This window comes from Buteo buteo, chromosome 10, assembly GCF_964188355.1.
Source record: "Buteo buteo chromosome 10, bButBut1.hap1.1, whole genome shotgun sequence".
In the NCBI taxonomy this organism is placed as follows: Eukaryota; Metazoa; Chordata; class Aves; order Accipitriformes; family Accipitridae; genus Buteo; species Buteo buteo.
This window is the reverse complement of record NC_134180.1, coordinates 25447797-25470451: the sequence shown is the minus strand read 5'-3', so window position 1 is coordinate 25470451 and position 22655 is coordinate 25447797. Positions and strand designations below refer to the sequence as shown.

General features: G+C 37.6%; 1 protein-coding gene across 4 annotated transcripts in view; it reads left to right on the top strand.

The window, feature by feature from the left end:
- The first annotated feature begins 1617 nt into the window (after positions 1-1617).
- The window catches only part of FNBP1L (formin binding protein 1 like), a 61442-nt gene continuing 40404 nt past the window's right edge, over positions 1618-22655 (top strand). For 3 of the 4 annotated variants that reach the window (XM_075038980.1, XM_075038983.1, XM_075038984.1), the window contains exon 1: positions 1618-1750. In XM_075038980.1, the coding sequence (XP_074895081.1) occupies positions 1727-1750 (24 nt within the window). In that variant the 5' untranslated portion in view covers positions 1618-1726. Of the gene's footprint in view, positions 1751-2196; positions 2216-22655 lie in introns of those variants that run through there. The other variant, XM_075038981.1, reaches the window with a different exon arrangement.

Genomic DNA, 22655 nt, shown 5'->3' with positions numbered 1-22655 from the left:
AGTATGTAAGATGAGAAAATTCTTTTAATTTTTACTTAATAATGTTTTGAACCAGGTTATCTCATGATATCATCTGATTATATTTTTTCAAGAATTGTATAAAGGTGTGTGGTGAGCTGGTAGCTAACCAAAACTTCAATTGAAGTTTACAGCATTTAATGGAAATCATTTTTTCCTACTCCTGAAAGGTAAGTTGAGTGAATTAAAATATATATTTATTAATAATTTTTATCATTTATTTCTGCTTCATTACCTGAATCCTCAACATGTATTCTGCTTGGTGAATATTTTCAGTACTACATGCGATCTACAAACTGAGTTAATGTGTCAGAGTTCAACTGAAGTGTGCCCAAGTGTGGAATTTAATATTCAGAGTCTAAAATTTGGGGGTTCTGTGACCACCGGCTTGCTAAAACATATGTGTAGGCCACCGCAGCATGTGGCACAGTTACTCATTTTGTGGATCCCCACAGACCCAAGTGCCTTTTTTGTGTAATGTGATGAGCTTAAACATTTCACTCCAGAAATTACATTGTTGATCTGTGATCTCATCTGCTTATTTTGATAATTTCTGATGTTAATACTATTCTAATACATCTAGAAGAACTTGCATTTTCCTTTCATGTGGAAAATAGGACTAAACCTAAATTAAGTGTGATACAAAGGAACGTTACCCGAAATGTGACTTGGAAATGAAATTATTATTGGATTTAAGTAATTTTTGTTCCATGATATAGAGACTTAAGACAGTAGTATTTTCACTGAGTTTTTACTGCAGCCTATAAGAATGACTTTCAGTAAAAATGAGAGGAAAATCCAGAAATTGATGCCTTGACAGGATAAGTTAATTCGGGGGCGGCTTTCAAAGCCTTTGCTTTCTAGTGGTAGCTTCATAACAGACACTTTGGTGGGAAAAATAATCTTTTTGACGAGGATTTAACATCCTTCCTCTTCTAGTCGTTGAGGAACTCCCTGTTAGAGTCATTCAATGATGTGATTCATCCAACCACTCCATGAAAAATAGGTTATTTTTCCTCAGATGTCAGCCTCGTACTTTCCAACTTCTCAATTCGTGATTTACTTACACATCTGTGGGGTTAAAAAAAAAAAAAAAAAAAAAACGCGAAAAAAAAATATCCTTCCTTGTTTATTGCTCTTCTTCCCCTCCCCGTGCCAGGTGAGGCCGGTGCGCGACCCCGCCGGTGCGCGGCCAGGCAGGCGGCACTCCCGCGCCTCTCCCGGCCGTGAGTCAGCGCTTTCCTGGGGGGAGGCGAGGAGGCCTCGCAGCCGGGCGGGATACAAAGACCCGGGGCCTCGTTGCCGCCTCCCGCCCGGCGCCCCCTCCCTCCTCCTCCTCCTCCTCCTCGTTAAAGAGTAACGACGCAGCCGGCAACGGGGGCCGCTTCACGCCGTGAGGCCGCTCCCCGCCCCTCGCTGCCGTTAGGGGCTCCGGGCTGCGCGTGGCGCCGCCGGAGCGGCGGCCTCACCCCGTCCCGTCCCCCCGCCGCCTCAGCCGGGCCCGCCCCTCTCCCAGTCTCCTCCGCGGCTCCCCCCCCTTCCCGAGCCAGGCGGAGCTGGAGCTGGGAGCGACGTCGTTCGTTGCCGCCGCCGCCGCCTCTCCGCGGTGACCGAGGGCACCGGCGCTGCCCGGCGGGACCCCTTCTCCGGCCGACGCCTCGTCCCCGCCGTCGCCTCTGCTGGAGCCGGCACTGCTCGCGAAGCAGCCATGAGCTGGGGCACGGAGCTGTGGGTGAGTCTCGGCTCGTCTCTCATTGTGTCTGGGATTCGCCGCCTTCCCTTGTCTGCTGAGGCGGCTTCCCCGGGGGAGGCGCGGGGCGGCCGGAGCCGAGGCGGCCGCCGAGGCGCTTTGTTCGGCGCTGAAGCGGCGGGCACCGGGGGGGGGGGGGGCGGGCGGGGGGGGCGGCCTCGGGGGGCGGTGTGTGGGGGGGGGGGGACGCGACCGGAGACGAGACGCTGGAAGCGGCGGAGGGAGGTGGCGTAAGCGTTGGGGAAGGGGGAGCTGAGGAGGGGCGGGCGCTCGGTGGGGGCGGTGGGTCTGGGAGCGCCTCGCCCGGGATGTGGGTGCGCGCGCGCCGCCCCGCGCGGCCATGGCGCTCACCGCGGCGGGGTGGTGGTGGTGGGGTGGGGGGCCGCGCGCCCGCCCGCCCACCCGCCGCCTCGCCCTTTACCGTTCGCCCGGTAACGGTCACAGCAGGTCGGGCTTCTTTGTGTGCGCCCCCCGACTTCCTCTGAGGCGAAAGGAGGGGAGGGCTCTCCGTGCGAGGCGGCTGGCGCCGGCGGCGTGCTCGGGGGTGGCTTGGGGCGGGGTCCGGGGCGGCTCGGGCAGGGGCAGCGGCCGCGGCCCGCACCGGGCACCCTCTGGGCGGTGGCAGGGCTGCTCCTCTCCCGAAAACCGCCGGACTGCTCTGACGAGTAAAGCGTTTTGAGCTGTCGCCCCTAATTAGAAGCAGCTATTGCATAGCTTTGTCTCTAAAAGGACCCCAGAACATTGGCTAATACTGTATTGGGTTTTTTGGTTTTGTTTTTTTTTTCTTGTTTTGTTTTTTTGTTTTTTGTTTTTTTTTTTTTTAAATACGAAGAACTGGCAGCAAGGAGACAGACAGCGTCTGTGTGCCTGTGTCTGCGTTATGTTAGATCTTTTCTTAAACCTCCGCTCCTCCTCCGAAGGTTTTTTGGCTGTGCTGAGGGCAGTAAAGAAGGGGCTTCTCCCCGGGGAGTCTGCCGGAGTGAAGCACAGTGATGTCTGCTTGCAGGCAGTTGTAGGATGTTTTATTTTCTCTTGTCACATTTCCTACTGTTGCTGCTATAACTGGAGCTGACACTGGTCGTGGGAAAGCTTAAGCAAAAAACCAAACCAAAACAAACCAGTACCAAGGAGGGTTTACCGTCCTCGTTTTAAATGCTCCCTGCTCTTTGTTTATTTGCTTTTAAAGACTGAAGCAGAGACAGTTGTGCTCAGAAAAAAAAAATTACAGAAAGTTAAACTTTGCAGCTTGAACACAGTTCAGGAACTCTTAACTTGGAGGTAGCATTATACTTTTTTTTAAATTTGAAGTTGAATTAAATTCCTTTATCAGTAGTTTCTAGTACAGGGCTATTAGCCTCTAGAGGAGCAAAGATCTGCTCAGCACCAGACAACTAGTTGCCCAAGCGAGCTGGGGAGTCAATGGCAGGCTGTGGCATTGCAGTCAGAGTGTGTGGGTAAGGTGTAGGAGTTGGGCCAGTGAAGTTCCTGAAGCCACCTGAATAAGTTGTGTCTGGCTATGCAAAATGAAGATGTCGTAGCATTGTATCAAGTGTATTTCATGGAGAAGCCTGATTTAAAGATATTTAGGGGTTACTTCAGTGTTTTGTACAGTACCTTGTACTTAACTAGGATTTATAGGCATGATGAGAATTCAGATAAGATACACTTGTGAAGTACTGATAGCACTGCTGTAACAAAACTGAAATATAAAACTCTTGTAATATTTACAGCAAGGAGTAAGTAAAAGCCATGACTTACATTGGCAGCACAAGTGTGTCTTTGTAGCTCATGCTTGTATATACTTCAGGTGTGAGTTTGTGGGTCAATGTTTTGGAATAATGGGGGTTTGCCTTTTAGGAGAGCGCTGAATTTTCTTCTGTATGCACTTAGGTATGTATCTCTTTAGAAAGCAGAGTTTTAGCTTACTCTGTTCATTTTGGAAGCTTCTTAATTTTCTTTGTTCAGCTTGGAAATGACAGTTAAAAGTTTGGTAGTCTGTCTTGTATTTGGTTTTGTAAGAAAGTGTTTATCTTCCTTATGTGCTTAAGAAATATGTGCAAAAAGGTGGATTTTGACCTCAGACTTCCTTTTAATGACAGGCATTTCATTCACAGTGTCACTAGCTGAATTTTATCTAGGCCTACTATCTGGTGTTTTTTTTCCTAAGTCACTAATTATTATATGTTAGTTTGGAGAAATAATGCCAGAATTTTAAGCTAACAGTTTCACTGCAACACTTTTATTTCAGAAAAATTTAATGTATTTTTTGCTTGATATCAGGAGATTCGTGCAACTCTATGCTAATGAGGTAACTTTATGTGTAAAATGGTCTGTTCGTAACTATACAACTAGACACTGACAATACAAGTTTTTACATTAAAGTGTACCTTTTAAATGGGTTATTTTTTTCCATTGAATCTAGTCATACTTTAAAAAAAATACCTATTAGGTTTATAAAGCAAACTGTTTCTTCATTGGAAAAATACTCAGTGCTTCTCTTGCTGATTGAAAAGAATATTGAATGTTTAATTGTTTTAACAACTAGTGTTGGGCAAAAAAAGTTGTGGGTTTTTTTTTTTTTAATCTGGCACAAAATTAAATGAATTAAAAATTACCTTAGATCTAGGTTAAAAACACAAGGAAAACCACTATTAGTGGAGCTTCAAAGACAGGGCTCTGAACAAGGAGTAAATAAACTATTAGATATGTTTGTGTTCTACTGTAGCTTTTCCTTCATTGTTCCCTGTTGCTAGCATCGGTGTAGCTTCAGAAAGTAGCCCAAGTGGCACTGGGTTTGCTAATGGCGGCAGGGCACTAGCTGCTCACTGTGTTAAGAATCTCCAGCTGCAGAGAGCTTTTTTGCATAGGTTTTCTGGAGACCTTGTTGAGCCTGAAGCTCTCCCTCATTAGTACTTGCACCTGTGGTCAGTCTCAGTGGAATTTTTCAGGATTAAGACTGGTATATAGATGATAGCTTTTCAGAACATTTGCAAATATGTATGTAGGCTTTGCTGATTCACTGAGGCAAATTTGATTATTTTCTATTGGGTGTTTTAATATCTCCTTAACTCTGCCTTTTCAGATTGTATCTCTTCATGCTGATTATTGGTATTTTATGCTGATTCATAGTTCTGGGTGTTTGTTTTTTTTCTGGAGTTTTATGCTTTATGCTGTTTCTGATAAAGTAAAAAGCATGCATGGTTGAATTTAGAGACAAATAAAGAACCAGAAGAAAAAATAGGGGATTAGGAAAGCAACTCGTGTCTGGTATTTATGTTGTACTTATTTAGTGTGGCTCTTCTGGCATTGAAATGATGTATATGCTAATTAAATGGTTATATCAGGGTCATAAGAAGGGAAGGATTTTCTTTGATGGATCAGTATTTTCTAATTCTTTAAATTCTGTAGCTGCTATTTCTGTTTGTGGGTTATGAGGTTTTTTGTTTTTCAAGCAACTATTTTTATAAGTACACCACCATTCTCTGAAGCGGGTGTGCATTGGCCAAAGCATATGTGTCTTGAGTAGAGAGGCACTTTGTGCTTTTCAGTATGTCTTGGCTAAATGGCATGCTCCCTGTTGCGTTTCCTTTGATATAGCATCATATAACATAATGGGAATTAGTAAAATATATGTTGATTTATTTAAGCCTGTCATTAGAACTGTTTCATTATACAACTTTTTCGGCACTGTTTGAAATGTGTTCCCCTTTTATGCTTTTTTCATCGCACCAAAAAATTTTGATCAGTTTTGAAAGTATTATTCCATTATTCCAAAGTCTTATTCTCATCAGTGCATTTATCTTTGTAGTCACTCTGCAGTATATTCCTTATGGCACGTCCACGCAGAAACTTAAGATACTTTGGTGGACTGCCTTGCATGATAATATTCTTTTAATGGTTCAACAGAGTAGTGAGAACTGGGGAGTCTAGTCTTCTGTAATCCAGCTGAAATTGTATTTTCTGAGAATTTGACTGTTGTGTGCTAAATTTTGCTGTCTGTAATATTTAACTTTTTCCTAGGTAATATTTGTAAAGCAATAGTCATGTGATGAAAGGGGACACATGATAGTAAAGTAGCATTGCTACACTTCACTAGTAATAGAAAATTGTTCCTGTTTATTTAGATACACTTTTCAGAGTTTTAACTTTTTTTTTTAACATGCTTTTTTCAAATGCAGCGTGTGTATGTTCACCTCATGAGCAGTAAGAGGGTTTACATATTGAAGTCCTGGGCAGACCTGCATACTTGCTTTATAACGTGCCCCTGTCTGACTTGTATCAAACTGTGCTGCAATATCCAAGGCAACAATAGATGAATGGAACTAAAATAGGGTTTTTTTTTAAGTAACTTTAAATATTTGGAGATAATAATGATGGATTGTTATATGTTAGAGAATCTACTCAGCATGAGCATCTGTTCAGTGTGTATGTTTCTGTACATCTGGAGTTCTTTGTGATGGGTGTAAAGTGTACAAATAACATTAACATAGAATATTTAACAGAATGTATCTGGTTATTGTCATCTTGGGTTTTTGTGCAGTTAAATTGAATATGTTGTGCATTTGCTTTGATGCTAATGGCTCACTGAGCTTTGAAGACTGGTGGATGGTTGATAATGAAGTTCTTGGCTTAGTGAGTAGAGACAAGTGAACTTGTGTGATTGGCACTCTGAAGTGGCTTCCTTGGAAATTAATTAAAGAGTTTGTGCTGTCTCTTTAAAAAAATTAGGAAGGATGTTTTTCAACTTCTGATGCACATTCTGTCTTTCAAACCTCTGTGAACCCCTTAATAGCAGTTGGCAGCAGAAGAGTTTGAATACCATGTCAGAACATTTTCAGTCTGTAAAACCAGTCTAGCCATCTGTTTCTCACCTCTTGATAAATATTTAAAGCAGAAATTTTGCTGAGGGCTTTTGTGCTAAGATTTCATGATTAAAAAAAAAAGGCTATGGAAGATTTAATGATACTATTGTTGCAAGCTCCTTGGGGCCAGAAGCACACTATCTTTTATAATTAAGAAACCACTGGCACTGAGAATACTATTTTAGAAATGAGTTACGTTGGACTAAAGAAAGATCAAAGTATATTTGGTCATGTGCTCTTTTTAATCTTTCCTTAAACAAAATTCATTCCGTGCCAAAACCCAAGTTTTATTTACAAAAATATTAAATAATTTTCAGTTGCATCGGCAGTTTTTCAAAAGCTGTAAAAAATTTTCTTATGCTTTTGATGCCTGTTTCAGACATTGCTTCTTTTTTGTATTAAAATCATACATTCTCTTTTTGTAGAATAAGATAAATCACATGGTGATGTTGTCTAATCTTAACAGTTGCCAAGTTTAATTATACGGAAAACATCCACAGAATGTAAATATCAAAAAGTGAACTTCAGCAAGTAGCTAAGTATTATGTAGCGTATTTCTGTTGTAATAATTTCTTGTATTTTTGTTCACCAGCTTGAAAATTTGATATTTTTTTTTAGCTAAATAAAAGGTTTTTTTCAAAGCAGTTTGAGAAACCTTTCTCTACAATTAATATAACCATGTGGTTATGTAGTCACTAGCATTGTTAATACTAGTAAATAATTTTTTAAACGGTTAAAAAAACATTGAAAGTAACTCTAAATCTCAAACCATATCCCATGTGGAAGTTCTGTGCTTTTGAATCTTAATCTTCCATAAACTCATTTTCCAGTGTGCTAACATATACTGCGTTAAAGGCGATATTCTATTTAATACGTAGATGTGTTTTTCCCAGATTTCTCCTTCAACTTAACCCAAAGATTACAAGCAGTACTTTGTATGGATTCTCTTTCCATTCAGTGTTCTTGCTGTTGTGGCCTGCAGATGTGTGCAAGGAATGTGTCTTTTGGCTAAAGTGTGAAATTACAGAGTTTTCCAGATGCGTGTGATGGCCATACATTTCCTCTTGTCACGGGTAGGATACTGGATAAAATGCTTAACCTCTGTGAGGTTATGATCTTTCACAAGGAGTATTGTCCAGCTTATCTCATCCTTGTGAAGACCTCTGAGATTTCCAAATAGAAAGTTATGTAAGGATCAAGTACTTGATTGTTGAATGTGTAGTTACTTCAGGCTCCTGAACAAGAACAATTATATCGAGTTTTAGTTAGAAATAATGTTTGTCTGTATTTTTCCAGCAATTGTCTGGTTCATAAACATCTGACCTTTTTACTGATTTTTCCAGGAAGGCGTGAGCCATTGTCTTGAGACTTTATCAGTTTGATATTGATGTTGAACATAATTTAATTTAAGAATATGTACGTTTTTGTGCCCTTGAGTATCTGTTTAGAAAGTATTTTTTTCAGTTTTGAAAACAGTTTATGACCTGATATCTGTTAAAGTGGCATCTGTTTTTATTTATGGCCCCACTTGTATATGTACTTGGAAATGTATATGCTCTTCAAGGAAGTTTGTACAAACATACATGGGACTTTACTAATCTGGAAATGCTGAACACTGGAATAATATTTCTGCCTTTTTAAAAATGTGTGTAGGGTCCTTATTTGTAATACAAAATCTGAGAGTTGCCTATATCAAGATTCTAAATTCTCCAGCTGGCAGTTTGATTTCCTGAGTGAGAATAGCAGGAAGTTGTTTGAGAATGCAAGATCTTTTATCTCAACAAAGCAGAGGATTTCTTTAAAGATGTATCTGTCAAAATAATGATCCTTTGGAACAGCAAATCTGTCAGAACTTGGGATGGACAAAAGCATGAGTAGAGAAAAGTCTGTTGTCAATGTGTTCAGTTTCTGTTCTTGGTGAGGGGTGTCCAAGTAGGTATGATTTGCGCTTTGAACAGTTTGCAAGTGAATACTGGAAGACAGAAGGTTTGTGTTAATGCTTGTGTAGAGTTGTCACTGATGCTATAGACCTACTGAAATAAGTCTAAAATGTCTAAAGTTCATTTTTGTATTTAAATTAGTTCTTATACTGGATTGATCTGGGTGAGACCCTCTATTATTAATACAGTGGTTGAATACTTCAGTCCTTACATTTGCAGAGCAGTTTTTTAGCATGCTTGGTGTAAAGCTAGTAATTGAATAACGCAGGGGTTTTCTGGGTTTTATTTTTGTGGGGGTTTTTTTTTGTGGAGGGGAAGCTCTTTAACACATTTCAGATTAAATTTTCATTGTTCATAGCCACATGTGCATACTTTTTCAGCAGCTTGAATTCTTTTTGGTAGAAAAAGAATTCCCCAAAGTCCAGATATGTTCAGCTTTTTCCTTGTGTTGGTGAACAAATTGTCCAGTGAAAGCTGAAATTCCAATCAGCTTGTTTCATTTTGCCCCTAGTGAGTTTACATACCACAGTCCCAGTGCTCTCTTGGCAGAAAGTTGAGAGGTTTGTCTTCGGATGCATGTCAGTGCTTCAGCTGGATGGGAGGAGAAGGAAAAAAAAGTATTATAATAATGAAAACCACCTGGTTTTCATTAAAATGCAGACCCGCTACACTTACTTTGTTTATGGAATTATCTGCAATAAATTTGTTAGTCTGAGTTGCTGTTTTTTCTCAACTACAAGCTCTATTCCAAGAGGAGAGTTGCAGCAGTATTGTATTTCCTGCTAGGTGACAAGAACAAGAAAGGGTTTCATTTCAGGTGTAGTTATTTTTCTGTTAATTTCAATCGTATTGAAGTTTGAAATAGTTACATGTGAGATTCATTAATACCTTTGATTTTTTTCTTTAGTCAGAACTCTGCTTCTGCTTTGTCATTTACAATGAAAAGGGCATTAGACTGCAAAAACTGCTTTGTACCTAGTTTTGTTACTTTTTACATCTTTCAAAGGAGAAGTGCAGTCTTACAGTGAGCTAAAAAGCTAATATTGCAAGGCCTGAATTTTTCTTGGGCTATGCTGTGGAGCTGTTGTGTGGTATTGGGCAAGTAAACTTACTTTTTTGTCTCCATTAGTTGGGTTGTAAAATTGGAATAAAGTTTGGTTGGTTTTTTTTTTAATCAAATTAATATTGTAACAGTACCTGCATTTGTACAATACTTCAACGTTCTTTAGTGTGTAAGTGCAAAGCAATATAGTGTTTTAAAATGTTAGAAGCAAAACAAAAAAAGCAAGAAATTCTAATAACTTGTCCTGATTCTGTGATCAGACTGTCTACTTGCAGTAACCGTTTAAAACTCTTTACTTGAATGGGTAAAAACTGCTGTATACTAACAAGAAAATTCACCTTTTTATCATAGTATCTGTTCATGTAATGCTTATGTTTAGCAAGTATTTGTTTAGGAGGCAGGTACTGTGCAAATTACTTCTCATTGGCTGGTACATGAGAAATAGTACAGCATGCTTTTTTGTAGTTCCATATGAAGTAAACAGTATTTTTTCAGCATTGTGCAAGGAAATGACATCCACCTGATTTGAGTTTGGAGTGTTACTTAAGTACTGAAGAAATTCTGAAATATGAAGGCAATTGCTCTGGAGAGTTGAGAGGCAGTAGTACTCTTGGCATGTGTTGGGGAACCAGATGTTGAGGGAAGGTGATGAAGATGGGTGTGCCTTTTGGATCTTTATCTGCTTTGTAAATCCTTTGGAAAAACAGCATTTGATTGCTGGATTCTTTCTCATGATGGGTGCCCAACTCAAGTGGATGTAAAAACCTCACTTTGTAAGTTCTGGTTGATAGAGTAATTGAGGGAGTTTTCTTTGGATGTGGGTATGCTTGTTACACACTTTGTTTTTCCCCTAGATGCTTAATTTCTTTCAAAGAAGGTAAATAATGTTTTACTTTTCTAATGATGCTTTCAAATAAGCATTTGCTCTAGGTGGCATAGGGTTTTCTTGTGGCTGTGAGTAGGAAAATAATTGATATGTGTGAACCCAAGACAATACCTGTGCAGCTGGCTTTCTCTGCAGCAAAGGAATGTTCTGGTAGAGGAAATTGTAATGTTTCTAATGCCCAACACTTTTTTTTTTCCCCTATTAGTGGATAAATTGTTCCTTTTTCAGCTATCTGTAATGACATCTAATTGTCCTGCAATTTTTTTTCCCTTATTTACGTGAAGTCAGTCACAATTAGAGGAATATTTAGGGTATTTGACATCTGTAATAAATAGTTGGAATGTATTTTATGTTTGTATTTATTTAGTGCCTAGAACCATTACTCAGTAGCAGGCTGGTGTTGTTCTGGATTCTACACAAACACAGAGTATAAAGACCATCCCCAATTCAGTTAAGTTTCAAATCCAGCAGAAGTTGGGTCATTTACTGATCATGCCAAATGGCAGTTGTGCAAAACTCAATATTGTTGAGCATGATGCGCAGTGATCTGAACTGTAGCATTGTAACTGTTTCTTTTGGTAAGCCTTGCAAGCAAAGGGTAGCAGTGGGGTGGACCTTTGTCATGTTTGCAGGGGATTAGCACATAAGCAACCTAAGAGAATGCAGGAAATACTTGTTGAAATGTACAAGGGCCCGCTGGAGTCTCATGAAAAGCAAACAGTAATCCTTTGTTATAATGAGGTAACAGAGCTGGAATGAGCCAGCAATGCTTTTGAAAGTGAGGTTAAGAAGCTAATGTTTGATGCAAGAGAGAAGGATGCAAAGAGACAGGGAGAGATAACATTCATGAAACACATGTGGGTGAAATGATAATCTCTCAATATCAGAGACTAGGATGTTGCCGTAATTGAGAAACGAGATGGATAGAGAATGGATAAAGAGTGCAGTTATTGGAATGGTTAGAAAGAGCCTGTTTAAAAAAAAAAAAAAAGGATGTAGAAATTGTTAACAGCTCTTAGGATAGAACATAGATAACATAGATTTGAGATTCAGGAAAGAAGTCAAATGCTCAAGTGAAAGAAAAGTTAAAGGTTAAGACCCTAGTTTATGAAAGGTACAAAGCAATAAAGTGAAGTAGCTGATGAGAGATGATGCACCTTATCTGCATTTTAATGAAACGTGTTATCTTAGTTTTTCTCTGAAAATAAGTTCAAATTTGTGATTAGTAAATGGAAAACTCTATGCAGGTCCATTAATGAGGACTGAAAAAACAATTTTGTTCTGAAGAGTCAAGTATGGGTTCCCTCATCCCCTTTAGATCTACTTTTATTTAGACCCTAATAGTGCAGATACTTGTCTATATGTTTAATTTTACCAATATTTGCTCATTTTATGATCAAATGTCTCACAGGATCAGTGTAACTCATTAATGTGCTTGAGAGTAAGCATTGTATACCAGGAACTTTTCAGACCAGATTTTTTTTTGAGAGCGAGTAATTGCAAAGCTGATTAAATCTGCAGGTACTCTAGTGATATTGCAGTACTAAGGCATTCTTCAAGGTAATCTTACAGGATAGTCTTCCATTTTTCACCCTGCCGAGCCCCTCCAATGTGTTTGTGTGGTAAAATGTGCAGTATATCCCAAGTTACCGCTTTGCATCTAAGCTTCCTGGCTCTATCTGTAGACTGTAGTTGCTGCGCTGCATTATTTATATCAGCAAAAATTACTGATGTTTTGTTAATTTTTTAAAATTATTTAATGGGATATCTTTTCAGGCTTAGGAGTTTTGACTGCTGTAAACTGGGATTTAGTAGAGCAATTATATAGATTATAGATTAGTACTTGGATTTATGAATAGTGAAAATTTTACTCTCAAATGATTTAGAACTAATCCAATTAAAAGTTTTATCTTCATAACTTTGTTTTTTATTATCTGGGAAATTTGCTAAACAGTAGATGATGACATTTGAGATCTGTGTAATGTGGTCGAGAAGGTGTTACAAATTTGGAGGAGGGGAAGAAAAGGATGAAGTTGTGTTGCAAAGTTCTTTGGCATGTTGTAATAAAATGGGAAAAACAGACTGGAATATCTGGTTAGGTTTCATCTGAGAAGATGGCATGTTTAGAAGAGGAAAAATTAGTTTCTTGAAAATAAATAGTAACTTAGCAGGAAAATCCAAATGCCTGGGATTTTTCTACTTCAAAAGTAATGTGATGGGAATGTACGGTTCCATGAAACTTAAATAGAAATGTCACCATGTGAGGCAAGCCAGGCAATTTTGTGAAGTATCCTGACTCTTTGGCATGATACTCAAATATTTACTCCTGTAGCAAGAGGTGTGGTGGTCTGATTAAATCTTTAGATTGAGACTAAGAAAATAGGCATTGTGGGTTATTTGTTTTGGTTTAGCTCGATTGCTGCTTTGTTCTGTAAAAGCTGCAAGGCCTTTTGTGTTCCTTGTCGTGTTCTCATTCCTGCTGAAGTATTGCATTCATATAACCTAGATTTACTAACCTATCTCCCTGGGTTTGAGGCTTTGTTAATATTAAGTAGCTTTTTCCTGACTGATCTATATCTAATAAAATGTGCAACTTCTTTCCAAAATGGCTTTTTAAGAAACATTTTTGCTTTGGTACTGCTGCTAGGGAGTGTAATGATTATCACTTTCCAGGAGCAATGTTGCAGTACCTCGGGAGCTAGCATAGCATGATAGATACAAGTGTGATTCCCCGAGTTTCAGCTTTATCTTCTGCATTCCTGAGAGGGAAGTAGTGTGGTAGGAGTAGTTGTGTGTAACTAAGAGGTTTTTATTGGAAGAAGCATCCAATCAGTGGATTGGAATTGGAGTCTTGTAAAACCAGGAACTGGCTCTGTATGTTAAAACCTTAGTAGGGTGCAAACAAAAACGATGGCAGGCTGAGTGTACTAGCTGCTCTTTGTGCTTGGATGGCTTAGCACCCCAGTGACTTTAAATAACTTCGGTTCTGAGGGCATGTAATTTAGTTTCACTGAAACTTCACTAGTTGAACAGAAGTCATTTTCTTAGAGGTTTAAAATAAAGTCTTAAAGATGAGATGCCAGTGGTGTTTATGCTTAGTAATTCTTAGATAAAACATTTTTCCATGTTCTGTCTGGTTTATATTGCAAGGCTGTAATTGTGAGCTGTGTAATGAATACATCTTGACATCATTTGTATAAAATACCTTGCAATTTTTGAGAAACTATGAAATCAACTGAGGGTGGTAGTACTGAATGGCCAACATTCATGCTTTTTTCAATAATGAGATACAATGGAATATCAGTGCTTCAAACACAAGTTTCAACCTTGAGTTTTAATTCTGAAAGGAGAGCTGTTGTTTCTTCTTTATACAGACCTCAGGTGGGAGTACTGCTTTTAGTTTATCTATACTGGATGCTGGGAAACTGAGAACAGTGAATTTCTAACAAAGACCTTATATGTAAATGTTTCTTATGATCTTGATAGACTATTTGTGGTACTTTGTACTTAGTATTTCAAACTTTTTTCATGCAGGCATAATCAGATTGTTAGTCAAACCTGAAGCTTGTGGCTTTCGTGAGTGTTTTTCTTCATTAGGTCATTGGAAAAGAGGCTTAATTTTTTGCTGACTTCTGTTCATTTTTGGGAAGAGGATCATGCTCCTGTATCTCCAGGTTAATCTGACAGTTGTTTGGATGTTGCCTGTGATACTTTCAGGACTGGTATCAGTTACTCTGTTAGGAAGACAGTATAGCTTTCCATAATGTCATTTTTTTCCATTGTTAATTCCTCTTACCGTTAATAATTTCAGTGGATTTATAGGTGACATTTCAGTAATTAATTTCACTGCATGTCTATTGTAGAATACTTTCTCTTCAGTTCAGGTTATATATTTTTTTCATTAAACATTGAGGAATGACTGCATATTTTTAAACTTCTGTAAATTTTTGTCTTGTTGGTCATGATAATGAAATACAAAGGAAAGACAGAACACTTGGAGGCTTCATCTGTCCTAAGGCAATCAACGTAAAACAATGTTTCATATGATGTAAAGGGGGTTTTGTTCTTTAAGTAAGATGGTGAGTTTTAATGTGTTTCTTGAAGACCACTTCACAAATTTTTCATTTATTTACAGTTGATTTCAGTTATCTCAAAGTAGTACAGTATGCAGTTTAACCCCATTGCAAGAAATCTTTATTTTTTTGAGAAGTTCCTATATTTTGTAGAGTGGTGGTGAGGACCTTGAAAAATCTAAATAAAAATCTCCATATTCCTGTCATAAGTAAAGGGTTTGAGGCTTTGCTTGAAGTTGGATCCTTTATCTTTCAGTATTCTCTGCCACTAAACAAGCTAGTGCAATAGTAAATTTGTACCAGGAAATGGCACCCTAACATATTAAGCATTTTTTTTTCCCATGAGATTCTGCTTTCCTTTTTCCTGAAAACAATATAATTTTCTCTTCACTTTCTCAAAGTTCCTAACAATTTACTTGCTCTTTTTTAGTTTGTTTAGACTATCTTCATGTTATTTTTATTCACAAGCTTTTATCTCTTCAGAGTTACAATTCATTCAGTTGCTTCAACAGCATTAGTTTCTGTCTTCTGCTTAGTATTAACTTCTATTTTATGAGGAAAATAGAAGAAAAAAGAGCATGGCAAGTTAACAAGAAGTACCAGTTATGTAAAGCTATTTTTAAGAAGGTCATCTTCTGGGGTACAGCAAGCCTCCTGATGTGTGCAGTTTATTTCTGGGCTTTGTATGAGCTGTGGTTTATCATCACTGTTATATGGTATAAAACATCTGCAACATCTTAAAAAGGTGTTACCGAAAGCTTTCACGTTAATATTTCAGCGGGCTTTCATAATCAGTATTGCCATACGGAGAACACTTTTCAGTAGCTGTCATTGCTTTAACTTTTTTGTGTGGAAACAATGGTAGATATGTTTTATATAGTGCTTAAATGTGCAGTTTGAGTTTATCTTTTGGCTTTAAACCTTAAGGACAGTATATGAAAAGATATTTCCTTATTTAATACTAGCTGACACAGAAGGTAGTACAGCTCATCCAATTACATTCATCTAGCTGGAAACAGTTTACTGTTTCAGCTGCAAGTAGTTTATTTGCATTACTTCTGGTATGCTGTTTTACCGTACATTAATATTAGGAATCCTAAGTTACTTCTTGAGGAAAAACACCTTTATTCGGTATTTTCTCCGTGATTTTATGTGCCTGATTTCACCTCAGTATTTGTGTACTAGTTGTGCATTTATTGATGTTGTGGCCCAGTTTTATTGCTGTTCGATATTCTGCTGTAGTTGCTGGGAATCTGCTTGTTTCCATTTGAGTTCTTTATGTATTACACCCATTTTATTGCAAAAAAAAATTATTATTATTTTACACATTATAGTTGTAAAAATGAATAGAGTTGTTTCTAAGTGTCCTGGGTTCAGCTGGGGTAGAGTTAATTTTCACAGGAACCTGGGAGCGGGCATAGCCGGGACAGCTGACCTGAACTAGCCAAGGAGCTATTCCATACCATGTGCCATCATGCTCAGTATATAAATGGGGAGCGGGCCGGGGGGAGCTCTCTTGGCTTTCCGTGGGGCAAGTGGCGGAGCGTTGGGTTGCGGGTGGTGAGCAGTTGCACTGTGCATCACTCCTTTTGTCTATTCTTTTATTAGTACCGTTGTTGTTGTTGTAACTTGTCTTTTTGTGTTGTCCCAGTAAATTGTCCTTATCTCAACCCTCGAGGTTCCGTGGTTTGTATTTTTTTCCTTTTCTCCTTTCTGATTCTCCTCCCCATCCCACCGGAGGGGGACGGGAGGAGTGAGCGAGTGGCTGCCTGGTCCTTTGTTACCGGCTGGGCTGAAACCATGACACTAAGATACACAGGTTCAGAAATCAGAGATGACTATGCAAATGTATTGTGTAATCTCTCCAGCTGTTTGTTGAAATGGGGAAAACTATTTCACAGCATGGTGAAAAATGTCTTTAACATTTTAGTTTGTTGGATTTGGAATCCTTGATGTGAGATGTTTGCAGTAGTCATGAGCAACAAAGTCCCACATCAATCAAAACATTTCATATAGGCTTAGTTAAAAGTGCGATTATTAAGATACTAGTATATTGTATCTCAGCATGATTTTAAAATGCAAGTAGAACAAATGAAACTAATGATGGTGACAACTATAAAGATGGATGCTGAGAACCATAGCAGTTTAGAGAGTGTTAAATTCTTTTTAAATTGCTCTCTTGTTACTAGTGATTGCCTCTATGAACTGGATGATACATTTGATTGTTTCGTGTGAATGATCCAGTTTGTGGAATGCTAGAGATTGATGTATTTATTGTGGGTTTGTGCTACTGTGTATTCTTGAGAGGCATAAAAATTTTGGGTTGTTTGTATGTAACAAAACACCCCTTCCAATCCCCCCCCTGAAACTTTAATTTTACTATCAGGAGTGAATTTTTAATTGTAACAGGTTGATATCAAATGAGTATTTCCAGCCTAATGGACTAGTGCAAAATGTGTATTAATGCTGGGCACATCTCATGTGAGTTGGTTCCTGCATATGTATAATCTAATTTGAAAACTGAGTTTTTAAAAATTACAGTAAAACCAAGTCCAATATAACTTTCAGAGCTGAAAATAAATTTTGTTACGGTATAGGTTTTCTTTTTGCAGTTTAAGAAATGCCAAGAATTAACCCGTGTTTCATGCCATTATTATCAGGGTCGCGTTCATTTAAATTACTTGGGCTAAAATGTAGTTCTCTGGATGACTTCTTTACATAGGAAGATCAAATCGTAAGCAGTATTCTTTCTTTTCTGTTTTTCTCTCCCTGTATAAATCTTTCTAGATTGTACAGGGTTATTTTAAATTCACAGAAGAGTGAAGTTGCTTCAGAGTAACAAAATGGAAGAAACCTAGCGTTCTGAAGTAAAAATTTTGTATTGAGGATTTAATTGCTAAAGAGATGTTTCAGGATACTGCGGACAGATTAAGATAAGAATATATTCTTGACTAGTTACTTGCTTCATTGTTGCTACCTTTGTTTCAGTTTATTGTATTTATCAGTTTAATATTTTCTTTATGCTTTTTTATGATATGAAAACAAATTTTGCTGTCACAGTAACCTCGTGGTTTTTTTTAACATGCATTGCCTGTTCTGCTCTTGTAGAAGTATAATAATTTTGCTTATTCTTATCAAACATTTTAAAGCATCTGGGAAATTAATCCTTCATGTGACTGTTTTGTGATGGGATATATGTGACACAGAAGAACATTAAAAATTTAGTCAAATGTATTTTGATAAATGATCTTTTGAACATATAAAATATTTACTATTTATCTGAGACTCATGGGGACAATAATTACAAATAAAAACCATTTATGACAGTGTTCTCCTCCTTTGTAGGAGTGATATGTAGTTGTCTTTGAACTCTACTCTTGAGATTTTCTTGCTTCCTTCCCAAAACATTCTCTTCAGAAAAAATGGGTGGCTGGGGCCTGTGTTTAATTTCCCATTATATGCTAAAGATGCATTGAATTCAGATATTGACACAGATAAGAAAATGACAAATTTTATTTTGGTTTTATTTATTTTCTTTCTAAAAGTTAGGCATAGTTTTACACATTGATATGTAGTTATTTATGAAATTAAAAAAGAGATACTTGGGGAAAATGCACTTCTCTTGCATTTTTTTTGTACCACAAAATTCTGATGTGTTTTTGATTACAAATTGGCAGGCTTTAATCACTTGTTTGAAAATGTTTTTGCTAGGATATAAAGTGTTAAGGCTCCCCAGATATGAAACATTGATTTTCAGTGGGTTTTTAATCAAGCTCATAATGTTAAAAACAAAGTTAGAACTCCCATATGCAATTAGATGGTTTCAGTTTTATAGTCAATGTAATAAGAAAAGACATAACGGTTTTATTCAGTGTAAAAGAAACTGTTTTGTGGTTTTGTCATTATTTCATGTTTTATTCAATATTTGAGGCTGTTTCTCAGAATTTATTTAGCATTTCATGACAGTTCCTAGAACATTGATTATTTACTGAGATTTATCACTTATCGTTTAATAATTTGCTATTTTAATTCCTTGAGGACTTAGTGAAATAAGTACTTAGTAAAGACATGAGTAGCACTTCATGTTGAAGATTTGAAATTACAAATAGTTGGGTTTTCCATATAGGACATAAAGAACATAATATGGCAATGACATACAATACAGGAGAGGTTCCATGTCTTAAGGTGAGAAAAAGACTGTGCCACTTTCTTCTACTTACAGTTCGATGTGTAGTAAGGAGTGTTAGTTTTATAGGGTTCTTCGGTTAGAAATAGATTTTGAAAGGGAAATACTGTGATTCGTAGTGAATTACTGTGCTGATCTGCAATTGAATTTTCAACTATATCTCCAGTATATTGTTGAGGACTTTTTTTTACTGTGTTGCTCTTTATTATTTCTGATTTGGTAATACTGAAAAGTCATTAGGAAAGAAACCTACTAATTATTTATTACAGTAGTGGTTTTTCTGTGGCTGTCATTAGTGGAACTGCTACTTTGCATGGAGCATAGAATTAACATAGTGCTTAAAATGTTGCTGTTAAATTGGTTTCCCAAAGTGTTTCTTGATTAGGGCAGAGAGAAGGTTCTCAGTATCTACCTATTGAGTAAACAGTGAAGTTATGTCAGTTGGGTAAATTGTGCAGAAGATGCTTGAAGAATGAATTGAAAGGGGAGTGGTAGATGGACAGGAGATGAAAAAATTAGAAGATGATTAAAAAGATTATCCTGAGAAATTATGAGAGGGGAAAAAGTGGCCAAGATGCTTCTGTTTCAGTCACTAGATTTGATGCTTGTTTATCTATACCTTTCTGATCTCTACTGTATTTCAGTGTGAATACCCTTGTATTTTTATTAGTTTAGTCAGGAAGGAAATAATTGCAGAAGGTAGGCTCCTGCTGAAGTACCTTTTAATCTCTACACTGGCTGTTTGATTGGCTCTCAAAAAGAAATTGGCTCTTAAAAAAGAAATGGACACGGTCTGGTGTCAGTTTTGCCAGATGTGACCCTGTCGTTCTATGTTTACTTCTGTCCTGAACATGAGTACTATTTTTCTTGCTTCAGAAATATTTGCACTGATTATGCTATAGATTTGCTTTCAGTATTGAGCTCCTACAGTGGTGTGGAATATATTTATGGAGCCCATTGTCTTTTTAATACTGATGTAATTGCTATCCCGGTTTACAGAAACAGTATGAAATTGAGCTGTTCTGAGTTTGGGCTTTGTATATGTTCTGGAAAGAATGAGAAACATAGCTTTGACAGTTTAAAAATGTGGGGATTTTTTTCAGTACACTGAAGTTTGTACTCAGCTTTTCTATATGCAATTTCAATGTCCAATTACACTGTAATAGGGTTTTTTTACCATTTTAAAAACGTAACTTTTCTAATGGAAGTGCATATGCTTATGGTTAAATTACATCACTCTGATCATTTCCCTTGTAATTTAAGGTATTTGGGAAGGAAAAATAGCTTTTTAATCTGGAAGGGGAACAGTATGTGTTTGTATTTGATCTTGCAAAGAAAGTACATTTCTACTAGAAAAAAAGTTTTATGAATAATTTTAATGTTATTCTTACAATACAGGTTATGATTCTGAAGTCTATGGTGAAATATAAGAGGACTTTACTGTGTATTTCTAGGCTCATATCTGTAATACTGAGACAAACTGATACACAGCAGAATTGTGTTACATTTTAACGTTATCTGAATCACAAAACCTTGAAAAATTCCATAGTTTTGAAGATGCCAGTAGTAACATCTGGTTTTAGTTTAAATTCTTTATTCAGTTATGTTAATGTTACTACGAATTTTGCTGTAAAAACGAGTGCCGTAGATTCCATTGCGAATAGAGGATGATTTTTGTGGGTTTGGGGTGGTTTGTGGGTGGGGGTTTTTTTTTTTTGGTAGGTTTGGGTTTTTTTGTTGTTGTTTGGGGTTTGGTTTTTTTTGGTTGTGGTAGTGTTTGTGTTTTGGTTTGGGGTGGGTTTTTTTGCTGTTTTTTTTTCTTTTATTCCCCCTTGCCCCCCGATCCCCAGGGTGATATCTTTATCTGAAATGAAGTTCCAAAGAAGATAGGAAGGCTCTAATTTACTGCCATGTTAATTTCCTGTTAAGTATATGGATCTGGTTTTACAATGAATTTTGAAAAGCATTTACTGTTGTTTGCAAGATATTTGTGAAGGGGGAAAGATGTAGCTTGTATTTTCATTCTCTTGAACACTAAAATACTCAGAGGTGATTCTAAGGGAATATTTCTAAGGGAAGTTCGCCTTAGAGTAGGACTTCTTACAGAGAAATCCCCTAATCTATTGAGTTGACAAAACCAAACAGCATATGGTGAATCAGTTAACGGACGAGCCTTGCAGTTCTATGACTCTTTACCTAACCAGTCCCCAGGGATCTTTGATCTTCTGAAGTATTGAACAGTGTCTGCTCCCATTTAATGGGGAGTGTGCTCAGAACAGACTCTGTGGTGATTAATTCTGTTAGTACTTGCAGCCCTTCATAAACAACAAAAGATTGGTGATTCAGTTCAATAAAATTGAAGAGCTGATCAGAACACCTGTGTATGGGTATCTTACTCAAGTGATTTAGAAGAGCAAGCATTTGTTGACAATCTGTATAGCACAGTTGTATCTTTTGAATACCAGTAGCAACAAATGTAAGGTATATGCGTTCATCTTAAATCTATCTGATGGGGGCTGGTAATAGCACTGGGAAATGCCTTCTTATATTCCTGTTGCATTCACTGTACATTCCTACATTAGGAATAGAGAGAGTAGTTGAAATAGCTTATCAGAGCTATACTAAATAAGGAGATGCTGTCTGGATCTCTGTATCTGTGTTTAAAGGTAGAAGATTCACATTTACCAGAAGTTCCAATATGTATTATTTCAGTACCAAGTTCTTGTAGGTTTACTGGGTATTTTGATTACGCTTACTGTGAGCAGTGATCTAAAAGTTAACACCAGGATATGTTTGTTTTATTCCTCTCTTGTAAGTTTTATGAGTTCATCATTTACTCCAGTTACTGTTTAGAAATAATGCTGTGAAATATATTTTGTTTAATGAACTGTTGACTTGAGTTTAATATTCTAAATAATGTGCATCTTTATTAAATACATATGAGGAAAGTTATAAGGGATATACCTTGCTCTGTGTGTGTTGAAACGGTGAAGTTCTGCTTCTCATACTCAGTGGCTGGATTCTGTATAGATATTTTTATACTATGTTTTTCCTAATTGTCAGAATGATAAACAGTATGATTCAAGCCGTACCAAACAGGTTTTTTTTTTCTACTTATTCCACTGAGATAAGACTTAAATGTGCATCTTTAAATGTGAAACACACCAAATTTGTCTGCATGGGATGTGCACCACCCTACTTGTTAAACACATAATGGTTTTTAAGTCACTTAAAAATGGTACCCTCAGAACGGTCTGCGTAAGAGCAGATAAATATAAGGAAGTGATATTTGGATGACAGGGAAGTTGATGCTGTCTCTTCTTTTTTGCCTCCCCAGCTGGCAGAAAGTACTTCCTTGTTTTAAATTTGTATCGCTTGCTATCACAGTCATCTTGGCTTTTTGGTGAGTTCAGAGCTATGACTGTTACAGTTCTGAACTAGAGTATAGTCTACAGTATAGACTCTAAGTTATATGCAAACTAATAGTTATTTTACTTACGTGACATTTCATTTCAGTAAAACTCACTAAATAGTGCAGTGTAAGCTGGGTTTTATGGTCGTGCAACTGGACTTACTGTAATGCAGTAATACAGAGTTGTGCATGTTACACGTAAGGGACGGAGATGTAACTTGATAAGCAATGACTGTGTCCTACAAAGCAGCGGATGTGGGCTCATTGCAACAGAATGAGCAGCAAAGCTGGTGGAACTTGTTTTCTTCTGAATTTGTGATGTAGGGCATCTAGGTGTTTTGTAATAATATTCCATTTGCAAAAGCTTTAGCTTTCCCCTATTGTCTCCTCTGTACCTCTCCCTTGTCATTATACCTCCAGGTTAGTAACCTTCTACTCTCAGGGAACCATTTTGCTTTGTAATAT